At 43.5% G+C, this 15677-nt stretch overlaps 1 protein-coding gene across 1 annotated transcript in view; it reads left to right on the top strand.

Annotated features, from left to right (window-relative positions):
* ais (aramis) overlaps positions 1–15677 on the top strand; it is a 59788-nt gene that overhangs the window by 20552 nt on the left and 23559 nt on the right. The window contains 2 exon segments of the mRNA XM_067108657.1: positions 13176–13253; positions 13485–13629. Of these exon segments, the coding sequence (XP_066964758.1) occupies positions 13176–13253; positions 13485–13629 (223 nt within the window).

Raw genomic sequence — 15677 nt, 5'->3', positions numbered from 1 at the left:
TAAGAGGGCTGATCAGTAATCAGGTAAAAATCCCGTTCTGAAAACTAGAAATGACTCCCAGAGATCTTTCGCCTTCAGCAATTGTTGAAGCAACAGATCCTTTTAGATCTGCTTGAAGGATAATGATTCCCCAAGAGGGCTTCCTGAGGAGTTCTTGATCTGGAGTCTCCTGGCCTGTCTCCACCCTGGTTCAAAACAGTCAGGTGGCGACCTCTGAAGTCATCAGACTGAACCACAACAAAGAGAAGTTCTCATCCACAGACGGTTATCAATGCACCCCAGGCGATTGCTGCTTTTTCCAAGTGTATTTTCATGTCCCTATTCATCCTCAATGGAAAAGTTTTTGAGTGTTTATGAAGGGGAAAGGTACCAGTTGGATCTTTGTTCCGGACTGGCAGTTCTATGGTTTTTAGCATCCTGATGAGGAATGTTGCCCTTGGAACTCTTGCGCATAAGGATATCGCTTTGTAGGATGTGGCTCATCCCTGCCCACATCGGAACAAAGGTGTCTGGGAGGCCTTGCATTGACATTGGAATTACCAAGTCCTGGAACATTGATTTAAGACAGATTTCTGATCCTCGTAGTCCATTCTTTATGAGGGATTCGGCTGGATTCGTTTCTGAATTTCCATCCAAAATTTCTTAGCACTGCTTATCATGTTTCCTCCTGGGAGTTGCTCCAGCTGAGGAATGGATTATCTACCATTTAGTGGAGAAGCTTGTTTCCCTGGGAGGTTGCATCTCAGACCCCTAAATTTCTTGCAGACTCTGAAGAACAAGGAGGACTCCATTAGTCTCTCCAAATCTCTCTCTGTCAGGAAACCATATAATTTCCCTCGATCCTCAAAGTTGGCAGAAGGGGTCTCTCACTCTCTTTAAGGTAATTTGTTGTTATGCACTTTTCCATGTCAAATGGAAAACACCTTGTACTCTGCAAGAAGTGCAACAGGTGTCCTCTATCCTTGCCTTGAAAGGATATGCATCTCAGTTCTTCCAAGATCTGGTTGCATGGGTGATTGAGAATAATCAACACCAGAATCTCTTTTGTACCTGTCAAGTGGATCTTTTACCGGGACCTGTGAGGCCAAGGAGATATGCTTTGAATTCTCACGGGTGAAGATTCTCACCGTTTCCAGATAGCAGGGTGTGAGAACTGGTCACCTTATAAACAACTGATCATCTTCTGCCATATGCAGAATGGACTTGAACTGCAAGTGTGTGGATTTTTTACTGTTGGACGTCCAAGTTCGGACTTCAGGAAGGCTGCCCCTTTCAATATCAGCTGTTGCCAAAGATGCTGGGACAGTTACTAATCTTGCCCTTTCCCCATTCAAGACTTGGGTTCAGAAAGTTTTAGCCCAGAAGGACGATGAATGACTTTATCACTCTTTTGGCCTTGCTTTTGAGAGGTCATGTCTCTCGTGGTAGAGATCACAGAAACTTCCTTTGAGAACAGATCTTCTCAAAACCCCACTAAACACAAAAACCTTCCTGATTGAGTCTAACCCAAGTCTCTCAGTTGCTTAGGGAGATTATTCAACCAGATGCTGATGCCATTTGAAAGAGCCTCTTCCAGGAACTACCAGTCAGTGGATCATTTTCTGTGCCACTTGGAATTTATGAAACTATCCGGGACTGCAGATAGTCAACTTCCTTTTATCTGAGTGAATGAAACTGACAGTCCCTACCTCAAAGGCTATAACTGCATGTCCAGACGGTTCTTCAGGCAGTGGCCTGCAAGTGTGATCGGCACAATAAGGACCTTCATGATCTAGCAGTAGTGCTGTCAGACGTCTAAGGTAGCCTTCCCTACAGACTTTGGCAAAATAGACCTGTCTTTCTAAATTGTTGATGTAACAGCATGTGAAGGACAACTACCCTACCTGTAAAAGAATGTATTACCACAAAAATAGCATTTCTTCTTTGACAAGAGATAGTGAAAAGCGTTCAGCAAGATTAGTCCAGAGGTGATCTTCTTTCTCTGAGCCCTATTTTCGTTGCTACGGTTGTTGGTCAACACAAGGCTGTCCCTTGCTGTCCTGGAACTAAAGCAGACTGCACTGGACAAGTGAGCAAGTAGGCGTGTCACAGGGCTCTAAAAATTTTTAGTGCAGAGGATCAATTGTACAGGCCTGACTGCAATCTCTGGTGCCCGTTAAGAGGCCTGACTTGTTTTCTCGAAAAATGCCCTGGCGTTCTAAATGCTGAGGCAATACCGTTAGACGCCCATTCCATCTCCGCAGACGAAGATGTTCAGCTGTGAGGTTAAGGCTAAAGTTACAATCTTCAGTGGCCTTCCAGAAAAACCAGTCTCTCAATGACATTCATGCCACTTTCACCTGACTGCTGTCTTTGCTTCATTATCTCACAGAAGTGAAGACGCCTTGCAAAAATCTGCATTTGGGTAACCTTTCGTAAACACGATCTAGTTTGCAAACGGCACCTCTCATCCTAACACAGTTTTCAATGTGTTTTTAACATTTTTTGTGTTGTTTTTTACAGTTCACTTCAGGTCCCTCAGTGGTTGCCCCAGTCCAGCCTCTGACTCTCTTTTACGTAACTAGTTTTGAAAGGTTGGTTGTTAGTTTGTTTCCACTCCTTGGCACATGTGGTCTAGTCAGCATTGTGGTCTGTGCCCCCAGACAGATCATCTAGATTCCACCAGCATGGCCATGCTGGAGTTTTTTGTTAAATAAATTGTTAGTAATCCCGGAAGTCTGAATGCTAACAGTAACAAACTACAAGCTTTATTCAACAAAATCCTACTCTCAGATCTATAATGGTATTCAGACAAAATATCTCAGGTAAGGTTAGAACAAAATGATATTTTATGACAAAATAAAATTTGACAAACATAACAGAACAAAATAAACTTTTCCTCAGGAGACATAGTTCAACAGAAAACTGAATAGAAAATGGGAAACTACACACTGCCCTCCCAGCTGTGGAATGCGACTAACCAACTGGCCCACACAGTGCCAAGTTTTTGAATGTCCCCTTTCAGAATACAGCTATATATATATCTTTCCAGTGTACAACAAACTTTATTTTATCATGCATACTTCCATGTCCTTGTCCATCTGGACTCCAGGAAATATCTCAGGTCCATCTTAGAAGATCTGCAAATCTTCCAGTTTTGGCTCATCAAATCACCCTCAATCTTCAGCACCTCAGGTCTTTTGTTCTGGCTCCTCTTGCATTTTGGTTTCATTTACTCGGATAAAAAACTGTCTTTTTGGACAACCTTGCTTCTTTGATCCCCTCAAAGTCAGAGTCACATGACAGACACAGAAGACTCTTCTCCTCTCGAAGAAGAACTGTTTCCTTAGTGTTTGCGGAAGACAGCAAGATGTGGAACTCAAGAGATCCTCTGTGTTGGGATGATTCTCAATTCTTAGGATTTTCAAGAAACTTTCCTGTCCAGCTGAGGATTCTCACCTCCTGCCTGAAACATTGGTTCCAAGTTTTCTCACTTAGTCTCTTGCTCATGCCCATCAATGGATGAAAAATTTTAGGACTCTGTTTCCATCAAGATGTTAGTCAAGCAGGGCAGGACTCCATCCAAGAATCTTTTCAATTCCACCTCAAAGTGCCCACTTCCAGGAGCATGAAAACACTGAGCCAGACAGCCGTGTTTCCATCACCCATAATTTGTTGAACCTGCAATGAGGTGGCTATTCAGACTTTTGGATGCATCCAGTACATATTGACTAGCTCTGAGCCTTGACCTAAACTTTTCTCCTCCAGCTTTTTTGACTTGGATCAGGTTGGGGAGCCCTCCAGTAATCTAAATAGTTTCTGGGATATAGTCTAAAAGACACTCAGAGCCTTCACATAAATGTCAGGGAGTTGAAGGCAACCTTGGTCTCCTGAGTTCTTCTAAAAACCAGATCTACAACAAAACAGTGTCTCTATTATTGGAGGAATACTACAGCATTATGGATTGTACAATTGTGAGAAAAAGCCAGAGGCAGCCACTAAGATCAAAATAGGGTGGAGCTAGAATAAGCCACTTTCATTGAGATACATCTTGGAAATTTGTTCAATGTTTTCAGGAACTGAGCCAGATTTAGAGCAGGTCCTTCCATATAGTAAAAGCAATGGATGGTTCTGGCCTGCCTTGATCTTTGGAAGGTATAGAGGCAGACCAATGTTTGTGAAGTGTCTGTTTCAAGGAAAAACGATTTCCCCTGTTCTCAGCCCCATTCCCTTATAAAAGAAGCACATACTGCCATCTTCAGAACATGCCCAACCTGGATCTCTGTGCCATTCTGACCCCTTCAGCCTGGTCAGTTGAAATTATGTTTTAATTCATAAATATAATCGATGACCCTCATGGTCCTGTTCTGGAATGAGAAGAAGTCTAGATGTACCTTCTTCAGTTGTTGGTGGACTTGTGACTGCTCTCTTGAAAAAAGGGTCAACTCAGTATTCACCTCCACTTTATGTAAGTTGGTTGTCTGCTCTTACCCAAGTCTTCAGTTTTGTAAAGGCTGTCAGATCAAAAACGACAAGCATTGCAGCTGCACCTATTGCTGATAAGATGCAGATTTAATGTTTTCTGAACTGCCTCATTGCCAAACAAGAGCTATGTAATTACTTGTTAAGTTAATGGTATAAAAAGACAGCTCTTCTTCTGTTTATATTTACTTAAAAAGTAATTTTTAAAACTCTTCACTTTCTGATGGACCTAGCTGCAACCCATTCCTCCACCATTTTGGATTATCATCAAACTCGTTCCTGACTCTTTGTTTGTAAATGGCTTATGATGCCTACAAATAGAACTTGGTCTCCTTGACATTTTTTCATAAATTGCAGCTGCCATTGATAAAGGTAGGATTCTCTGTTAAAACTTTTTTTCTGTAAAAACGTCCTATTTTTTCCTAGCCAAGATCTGCAGGACCTTTTCAAGCCTGTGAAACAAAAGTACCATCATTAGTAGGTTTTATTTAGTTTTAGCTCTAAGTTTTAATTGTAGAAGAGGGTTCCTTTGCCTATTAGAGCCTTAAGGTATTATCTGAATGGATCCAGTGATTACCAGAAGGGACTATCTTCAGCTTTGAGTAAACTGGGGTTGGAATTGAACCCTTTTCACCCATTGTACTTTCACATGGTCATACACAGTTCTTTCTGAGGAATCTGATTCAGTCCATTCTTGGTTCACTGGACACTTTTTTTTTTTTTTTTTTTGAAAGAGTGTATAAGGCTGTGAGCTTGTTGCTTGGTGGATTATCCGAGCAGTTGCCTTATCTTAAGATATCTTTTTTGTCTTTTATTTCTCACCATTCTGCAGTCAACCTATTTGTTGAAGGCAGATTGATTTCATTTGCCCTCACTGTTTTAAAAACACATTTAAGAGTTTTCAACATAATTTTTGAAAATTCTGTTACCTTGATTACATTGTTTTTGTTCAGTTCAATTTCATGGTATTGGGGATATTCTATTTTTAGTTTCCAGATTTTCTTCTGTTAATTTTAACTTTGAAGTAGAGCATTGAGATTAGCTGAAAACTGTTTACATTTGTATGTGGATTGCAAACACTCAGATAATTCAACACCTTTAGGTTGTTTTCTTGATATCAGAGTCATGCCCATGACTACATTTTGTCTGGTTTTTTTGAAACTCTGTTAGTAGTAACAAGTTTCAGTTTTATAGGGTTTTGCAACATTGGCCTTAAGTTTATCATCTATTACATACCACATGTGCAAGGTGCTGGCTGTATAAACCAAGTCTGGGCAACCTATTTATTGTCAGAAAAATTTGGGTTCGCCATGAAGTTATTTATTTAGTTTAACATAAATTTTCAATGTTTACATAGTTCTGTAGTCAATCCAGTAGTTGCTCTCTTCACAACTGATTGAGAGGACAAGTTTGTTTGTCTGGGATCACTGCAATTTTTCATCTCAAAAATCAACGCAGTGCCTTAATGTTTTCAAGTTAGATCCATTTGTTTGCAAGAGAGTTCTGTACCGATTTTTCCAACAAAAAGGACCAGAATTTGTAATAGATTGACTCATATTCACAGATATTTTATAATAAAATTTAAGTTTTGTACATACAACTTACCCGTCAGATATATACTTAGCTATAGTCTCTGGCGTTCCCGACAGAAATTCAAATTTCGCGGCACACGCGACAGGTAGGTCAGGTGATCAACCACACCGCCAGCAGGAGTGGCGGACCAAAGGAACCATTCCCGTTTTCATGTCAGATTTTCTCTGTCGCTGGTTCCGCAACATCTGTTGTTGGTTCCTTCTGCTTAGATTTTCATTTTTCGCTTGCTGAGGATTATTTTGGACTGACCTTTGGTGACGTATTGGATCTTTGGCTTGGCATACGCTTTTTGTGGACTGTTTTTTGATTTTGGCTTTGGTATTTTCTTTTAGAATGTCTGATCAGAGTGTTGCACGTGTTTCGTGTGTGTGTTAGGTCTGATTGTAGGTGAGACTACCGAAAGCTTCGGTAGATCCTCATACTCTGTGTGTTCGAGGTGTAGGGAGAATGAATGCTCTTTTGAGAACACGTGTGTTGAATGTGAATCTCACTGAACTGGAATGGAAGGCGTTGAACTCTTATGCACGCAAGTTGGAGAAGGACAGAGTTAGAGGCTTCTTCTAAAGCGCTAGTAGGTCTCTTTCCAGGAGGTAGATTTAGGAACCTAACACTCTTCCAGATTCTCCTGTCACTCCAGTTGTTTCAGCTCCTTCACCCCGTCGAACCTGTGGATTCGCCGTCGGAGATGGCTGCTATGAAGGCTACGATCCGCAAGATGCAGTTGCAGATGCGCCGCTATGGAGGGAAAAGAAAGTGAGAAGTGATAGTGATTTGTGTAGTGTCCCCAGTGTAGTGGAGGGGGCGTCTGACCGGCTCGCATCGCTCCTAGGCCTAGACCTCTTCCAAACTCCCAGACCCAGTGGAGGAGGAATGTCGACCTTGGCCGCAAGGGGATGAAGAACGCTCCCAACGGTCAGGCCCGTCCCCGGCAGCGCCTGTTGGCGTCCCAGGCTGTCTTAAGATCGCCGTGAGAAAAGGGATCTTAAAGTGTTTCTCATCTTCTTCTTCGTCTCCTAAACGTGGTTGGAGTTCGGCTGAAGAGTCGCGTCCTTTGAAGAGGACTTGGAAGGCTCTAGAGGAGACGCCTTGGACTCTAGCCCTGGCCCCTTCCTGAGGCTCTCCTGTTTCTAAGAAGAGAACTCGTGAGATCTTCCTCCTCTTCTTCTGGTGTTCAGGAGTCCACCAAAGCAGATCCTGGTAGGCCTCCAGGCTCAACTCTGCTGCTCTTGCTGGCTCTTTATCGTGCTGAGCTCCTCTAAATCGGAAGGATGCCTCTCTTCCGATCAAGTCACTCAGAGACTCTTCTCCCAGCAAGTCGTCTTCTGTGAAGCGTTCTTCTCCTGTTAAGCGCCCCTCCAGCAGCAGGCGCCTCCTCTCTTCCAGGCTCTCTCTCCTGGTAGGCGCTCCTCTCCCCTTGCAGGCGCTCCTCTCCGTCAGCTCCTCTCCTTAGCGCGCTTCCCTGTAGGCACTCCTCCTGTTAGGCGCTCTTCTCCTGGTAGGCGCTCCTCTCCTGGTAGGCGCTTCTCTCCTCGGCGCTCTTCTTCTCGATAGCCTCTCCCAGGCGCTTCGCCATCATTAAATCATCGGTCTTCTCCTGTTGGAGATACTTTCTCCACAGTCAAACGCCCTTTCGTTCTTCGCCTCGTAGAAGTTCCTCCAGCCTCCTTTCGTCTGTTAGGCGCCCCCTCTCCCAGCAAGGGCTCCTCTTCCGTTCGAGCTTCATGTCAGGCGCCAGTCAGTCAGCTTGGCGCTTCTCTCCGGATCATCGTTCTCCAGTGGACAAGGCTCCTCTCCTTCTAGGCAACTCTTCTTCTGCAAATGCCCTCTACTTCTAGACGTTCTCCTCCTCCTTCTGGCCTGGAGCGTTATGGGAGGACGAATCCCCTGGATATCACCATTTCCGATTACAAGAGGTTGACAGCTCTTCTGGTTCAGAGTATGGATTCCCTCAAGCCTGCTTCTCCTCCTTCTCCTGGTTCAATGCTCGAGCACCAAGGCTTGAAATCTTCCTCTTTAGTTAAGATCGTCCCACGATCTCCATGAAGAAAGCGCTAAAGGTTTTCAGAGAGTGGCTCTCTTGAGAAGAAGGATGCAGGCAAGACTGTCTTCTCCTTGCCTCCCTCAGGCTTTCGGGAAGAGCGGGAATGTGGTACGAGACTAGGAGCCAATGGGGTTAGCTCTCCCCTCTTCTGCTGGCTCAGACTTTTCTTCGCTGGTGGATTCTTCCAGAAGACTCTCCCTTAATTCGGCCAAGGCTTCTTGGGACTTTGTGAACTGGACCATTTCCTCAAGGGCCTTTTCCGTGTGCTGGAAGTTTTCAACCATGGACTGGTCTCTTAGGGCCTTAGCCAAGAGGAGTCTTGAAGAGGATTCAGTCAGTATGGAGGACCTCAGCAGTGTTTTGTCTTGCTTGGACAAGGCTGTGAAGGACGGCTCGATGGAGTCGCTTCCTGTTCGGCACTGGCCTGCTTAAGAAGAGGTCAGTATTCAGTGCTTTTCCTCTCCAAATCGGTCTCTCCTATCCAGAGGTCTTCCTCTTGTACGCTCCTTTATCTAGCCATCTTTTCCCACAAGAGACTGTGAAGGAGTCTCTCGTTCTTTATCTGAGAAGGCTTCTCAGGATCTGCTGGCTCAGTCGTCGAAGAGGATGAGACCTGCTGCTCCCCCTGCAAAGGAGAAGACCCCCTTTCAGGAGCCCTTTCGAGGATCCAGGTCTATTAGGAGGCGTAGACCTGAGAAGATCCAGGCCTTCAGGACTCCCTTCCAGGAAGTCCAAATGTGAAAATCAAGTCCTCCAGACTCCAGTAGGTGCCAGACTTCAAAGTTAGCGGCCTGGGCACAGAGAGAGCGGACGATTGGTCCCTCTCTGTTTTGAGGAAGGGGTACCTCATTCCTTCTTTTTCAAACCTCCCTTGACAACAACTCCGAGGAGTTATCGGCGAGATAAGGATCCTGTGCTTGGAGGCAAGCCCTTCTGCTAGCCGTCAACAAATGCTAGAAAAGGCTGCCATAGAACCCGGTGCAAGATCTTCACTCCCGGGTTTTACAACCCGTCTTTTTCTTGTGCCAAAATCCTCGGAGGTGGAGACCGGTCTTGGAGCGTGAAGCTCCTGAACTCTTTTCGTAAGTAAAGAAGAAGTTCTCTATGGAGACGGCGTCTTCCAGTTCTGTCGTCTCTTCGCCAAGGAGATTGGATGGTGCCCCTGGACCTTCAGGATGCTTACTTCCACGTTCCCATCCATCCCTCCTCCAGGAAGTTCCTAAGGTTCATGGTAGACGGCAGAACCTTTCAGTTCAGGGCTCTGTGCTTTTGACTTTCCACAGCTCCCCAAGTGTTCACGACCATTCTCAGGAATGTAGCTCACTGGTTGCACTTGGAGGGGTGAGGATTTCCTTGTATCTCGACGACTGGCTAATTCCGGTCCAATTCGAAGAACCGTTGTCTGGAGGACCTTTCTCGGACTTTAAACCTGGTCCAGTCACTAGGACTTCTTGTAAACCTCGAAGTCTCAGATGATTCCCCTCAGCAGGAAATTGTCTACCTGGGGATTCCGGATGGATTCGGGGTTTTCCAGCGTTCCCTCCCCTGGAAAGAAGGGAACGCTGCCTTCAAAAGGTGACAGACTTTCTAGAGAAAGACAGTTGTTCACGGCGAGGGAATGGATGAGTCTGCTGGGACCATTTCCTCAACTGGAACAGTTCGTTTCTCTGGGGAAGGCTTCACCTCAGACCTCTACAGTTCTTCCTGAAAGAATCTTGGGATCGGAAGTCCCAAGACTTGTCGGATTCCTTCCTCATCTCATTTCAAGTAAAGGAACACTCCGTTGGTGGTTGACCCAAAGCTGGGTCTAGAATTCCTCTACAACCGCCGAGCCCGCCTAGTGTTGTTCTCAGAGCCGGAGTCGGGTTGGGGAGCAGACACTGAGCACCGGGAAGAAGTGTCAGGCACCTGGGACACGGATCAGAGGGCCTGGCACATCAACCTGAAAGAGCTGGCGCCATTCATCTAGCTCTTGCCCGATTCGAACTTCTGGTCAAAGGGATCAGTAGTTCCTAGTCAATTCCGACAACACCACAGCCCTGGCTTATATCAGGAAGCAGGAGGGACATTCCTTCTCCTGTACATTGCAGCAAGGAACCTCTGTTGTGGGCAGGAGAGAAACATCGTTCTCTCACCAGATTTGTTCAGGAGAAAGGAATGTGAGAGCAGATCTGCTCAGCAGGAAGACCAAGTTCTTCCCACGGAATGGTCCCTTCATCAGAGGGTTACAAAGGCTGTGGTTCCTGTGGGGGAGACCTCATATGAGACCTCTTCGCAACCCATTGGAACAAGAGGTTGGAGAACTATTGCTCCCCAATCTCGGACCAGAGCAGTAGCAATAGACGGCCTCTCCTAGATTGGGACGGTCTAGACGGCTACGCTTTTCCCCGTTCAAGATAATAATAGTAGTAATAAGGAAGTTCATTTCGTCAAAGGGCACCAAGCTCACCTGATGGCTCCTTTTGGCCATCCAGGGACTGGTTCACAGAGGTACTGGAATGGATGATAGATTTTTCCCAGGTCGCTCCTCTCAGAGCGATCTTCTCAAACAGCCCCACTTCACAGATATCACAAGAACCTTCCCCGCTCTAAACCCAACTGCCTTCAGACTGTCGAAGGACTGGTTAGAGGCGAAGGATTTTTGCTCAAGGCTGCGAGGGCTATCGCTGGCAGAAGATCTTCTACCTTGCGCCTCTACCAGTCGAAGTGGGAAGTCTTTAGAGATGGTGCCGATCTAAGAAAGTGTCCTCTTCCAGTACCTCTGTAATGGAGAGTATGATTTCTTCTTACCAAGGGAGCAGTGTAACCTGGCGGTTTCCACCATAAAGGGGTATAGGAGCATGCTGTCTTCAGTCTTTAGACACAGAGATCTGAACATCTCTCGGATGTCAAAGCACTCACGACCTTATAAGGTCTTTTGAAACTTCTAAAAATAAGTCCCTAGACCTCCCAGCTGGAATTTGGACATGATTCCTAAAATTCCTAATGTCAAACTCAGTTTGAGCCTCCTCGATCTGCCTCTTTCAGGGATTTAACCAGAAAATCGCTGTTTCTTTTCTTCTTGCTTCTGCCAAAAAGAGTGAGCGAATTACAAGCTTTGGAAGGTTCTGTAGGCTTTAAGAAGGACTCTGCAATCTGCTCCTTTCAAACCTCTTCTTAGTAAAGAACGAGAACCCTTCAAAACCTTGGCCTAGGAGTTTTGAGGTCAAAGGACTCTCGATCTGACAGGACAAGAGCTAGAACACACACTCTGTCCAGTAAGAAGTCTTAGACATTATTTGGAGAAAAAGAAACAGCTGGGAGGTAACACCGAAAGTCTTTGGTGCTCGGTCAAGGATCCTTCAAGAGCAATTTCCAAGAATGCCCAGGCTTTCTTCATTAAGGATATTATCAAGAGGCTCATCTTTCATGCAAAGATGAACATTTTCAGCTCCTAAGAGTTAATGCTCATGAGGTGAGAGCCATAGCTACTTCTCTGGCTTTCCACAAGTCTTGGTCCCTCCAGTCTATTGTGGACTCTACATACTGGAGATGTAACTCAGTGTTTGCTTCTCATTATTTGAGAGATGTTCGTGTGACATATGAGAAGTGCTTCTCTCTAGGAACTTACGTATCCGGATTCGGTGCTGGGTCAGGGAGCTGAAGCTAATCCTTTTAATCTAGTGTTATTTTTAATTGTTTGTTGTGTTTTTATGGTCGGTTGAAAAGAGTGTTAAAGGTCTCTCTCTCTTTTTCATCTCGTATTACTAACAAGGTTAGGCTTGGTCAGGTGGTCGGGTTTTGGTTGTTAGCTCCTTGTATTTTTATTACCTAGCTTTGTCATGTAAGAGGGATAGCCCCCATTGATATGATTCAGTAGAGTGGCTCTGTCTTGTAAGTGGGGTTAATCCCCATTGACACGATCCATAACAGGCTCTGTCATGTAAGTGGGTTTTCCCATTGATATGATCCAGAAGGGCTGTCAGTCTTAGGTCACTTCCTCGCTGAAGCTCTTGAGGCAAGCAGACTCATAGACAGTATCCATGAAGTCTTCTGCCCAATCAGGTAAGAACCATGGTTTTTGTTTTTTCCTACAACATATGTTGTTTCGTTTTTTAGTTTTATTAGCTGTCTCTTTGCCCTCCTCCAGGGGTGCCAATCAGCTAAGTATATATCTGACGGGTAAGTTGCATGTACAAAAATGATATTTTTATGATAAAATAAAGTTTTGTACATACTTACCCGGCAGATATATACGATTAATGGCTCCGCCCAGCCTCCCTCAGGAGACAGGTGGAAGAGAAAATCTGATTGAAAAACGGGAATGGTTCCTATTCCCCGCCACCCAGCGGCGGGTATGGTAGATCACCTGACCTACCTGTCGCGTGTGCCGCGAAATTTGAATTTCTGTCGGGAACGTCGGAGCACCATAGCTAAGTATATATCTGCCTCGAAGCGCTACCGTGATTTTTTAAAATAAAAGCTGCCATGCAAGTTAAGAGACTATAGCTATGTAATTACTTGGTTAGTATATATGAAACTTAATTTTATTATGAAAATATCATATTTACTATGAACCAAAATTTCATGTGTTCCCTGTATCAAAAATAGCAATATATTGTTTAATGTATTACTTTTGCTTGTTTAACTATGAAATTCAAGTTATCAATTCAGTATCATTTAGAATTAAAGATTTGGGAGAGCCAATCTTTAATTTTTGACTTGACTCAGTTTAAAATGAAAGAAAAATTCACTGAACTCTTTATACCTATATGCACAGTGTGTTGGAATGATTAACTGTGTATTCAGTTATTTAGCTTAGGGAAAAATTTGCTATTTTGATGTAAAAGTTCAGCACATTATATTATTGATTTTGTCCTTGAATAGGTTATAAAATGTACAGTAACATACAGCTTATGTTCCATTTAAATTAACTTATGGGTGTGGCAGAGTATGAAAAAGTATTTTGGCTAGTGAGTCTTTAAGACCAAAAGTATATATACTCTGATGGAAGAGCGAGGTTTAGCCTTTGGCTGATTAATGATCATGATCTGGAGTTTGAAGTAAGAACAGTATTTATGAACACATCTCTATTCTGCAGATTAATCGTGCTCGTAACCAGAATGGCATCCATGTCTGGGGAACAGACATACCTGGTCCTATTTTGTCCTTTGATGAGGTAAGTCCCTGTATTTATTTATGAAAAATATAGATACTTAACTCATTCTGGTTTACATTTCTGGATACTGTGTTGTTTCCTTGCTTTTAGTAAACCTTTAATATTGTTCAGTACACCCTAGTTATTTTTGTAGCATTAAGTACTATATATTCTTTGGATTTCATTTGTGGTAGGATGTCAGTTTTCAGATTGTTTAAGATTTATTCATTGATCCACATTTCTTTTTTCCAGTTAAAAACAGAATATAAGGTGGCTGAAGTTATAGTGGATAATCTTTGTAATCAGGGGTTTGTCGAACCAATGCCCATTCAAATGCAAGCTTGGTCACTCATGTTACAAGGAAGGGAAATACTTGCAAGTGCTCCTACTGGCTCAGGTAATCCATTTATGTACAGTTTTAAGATGTATTTCCTGCACTGGAATTCTTAAATTTTCTTTGAAGACCGGTTCTATCATAGAAAGAAGCACATATTCCACTGAATGGCAGTAGTGCCTGCAGAAATTTGATCAGGGGGGCCACTTTTCCATATCACCCAGTGTCTTTCCCCCCAAATTGATGAAGACCCAGCCCCACCTAGGGAAGTTGTACCACCAAACTACAGATTTAAAAATTGCTTTATTTTCAGATGATATTACAAATGAAGCAACATTAATTTATCAATAATAAAATACCAAAATTATTAGTGAATGATTAAAGAATCAAAATGGTATGTGAATTAGACCTTTCTTTCAAAACTTTATAAATCCTGTAGTGCCTTTGATTAATCTTAGATTATTGTGAAAGACAAACTATTTAACTACAATATAAAGTTAAGTCATCTCTTGACCTTTTGAGAAAATATATATCAGTAACAAAAGAAATAGTAACTGGGCCTTTTGCACATATAAATAATGTTGTCCCCTCACAGGGAAAATTCCCATTGTCTGTGATGTCATGGAAGCCAACCCCCAACCAATATAATTCCTCTTGGTATCTGCCTCCTCCTCTGCCTTCGCCTTTGATACACATTCCAGGTGTTGCTTTTCCTTTTTCTCCCTAAGATAGTTTTTGGACCTTGTGAAAAAGGATGTCCTTGCTGTTGTTGTTGTTGTCCCTTTGTAGGGAGTTGTCCCTTCTGACCACCTACCTGGTTTTTGAGGAGAACTTTTTGGGGTGACTGAAGGCCTATATGATTTTTTATCAAAGTGAGCCTTTTTTGAGGTTGGGTAAAGGGAAATTTGGGTTCTTTGTTTCCTGAATTCTCTTTTCCCCAGAAGAGCGTACATTGTACAACTCTGTTAGCAGGCATGCTCGTTGAGTTGAGCCACAACAGACTCCTCAAACAGGTCCTTACAGAAGGGGCTAGAATGTAATAATGCAGTGACATTGGAGAGCGATTTGATGGAGCTCTTCAGTGCTTCCATTCGTGCTTTTATGTGCCATTCTAGGAAGTCACAGAGTGCTTCCCCTCAGGTTCTCAAAAGACTTTTGGCCTCAACAGCAAAAATTATCCTGGGATCCTCTGGAAGCCTTTAGGTGGCAGCTTCCAGCAAGGTGGTAGAGGTTATAATACTAAGGAGTCGGAGCCTAGCATAAAATTCTGACGAGGCTGTCACCTCTGAGAGTCTTCTCATAGGGGTCCCAAACTGCTGAGTAGTTGTATCTAAAAGGGAGCTTTTTCCTTTCAAAAGGGAGTTGCAGAGTTGCCCATTCTTTGGTGGAATTTCCCGAAACTGGGATGATTGTGGCAGACAGTTTTAATTCTGCCATTGTCTCTTTTTTTTAGTCACTACAAATTCTGAAAATCCGTCTTCATGTGATTAATAATTTTGAAAGTGAAGGGACAGAAGGCTGGGGCTACTTGATGAGCAACTTGGGTCTTATTCAAAATGGAGGTAGAGATCCATTTTTCGTTGACCTGGTAAAGGGTGATTTGCCCATTCCTTGGAGGAATTTCCCGAAACTGAGATGACCGTGGCAGATGATTTTAATTCTGCCATTGTCTCTTGTTTTTAGTCACTACAAATTCTAAAAACTTCCCTTCACATGATTAATAGTTTTGAAAGTGAAGGGACAGAAGGCTGGGGCTACTTGGTGAGCAACTTGGGTCTTATTCAAAATGGAAGTAGAGATCCATTTTTCATTGCCCTGGCAAAGGGTGATTTCTATAGCTTTTAGTGCCATAGGCCTGGGTAAGAAAACCATTTCTGTTAGTGGTTTCTCCATGTCTGGTGAAGATGGTACCAGATGCCATTCTGTATTAGGGAATGCTGCCATTTGTAAATTCTACATGTACAGCTTCGATCATAGTTTTTCTCTCATTAATTACATTCTTGCCATCGGGAGAGAAAATGCACATTTAGGTGTCTCGCCAAGGGTAATCAGTATCAGCAAGGGTGAGTATTGGAGCCCCTACTATGTTTTGATCTGAAGATCTTTATTCT

The sequence above is a fragment of the Macrobrachium rosenbergii genome, chromosome 9 (assembly GCF_040412425.1).
Source record: "Macrobrachium rosenbergii isolate ZJJX-2024 chromosome 9, ASM4041242v1, whole genome shotgun sequence".
NCBI lineage: Eukaryota > Metazoa > Arthropoda > Malacostraca > Decapoda > Palaemonidae > Macrobrachium > Macrobrachium rosenbergii.
Note: the sequence above shows the minus strand (reverse complement) of the source record. Positions and strands in the feature narration are given on the sequence as shown.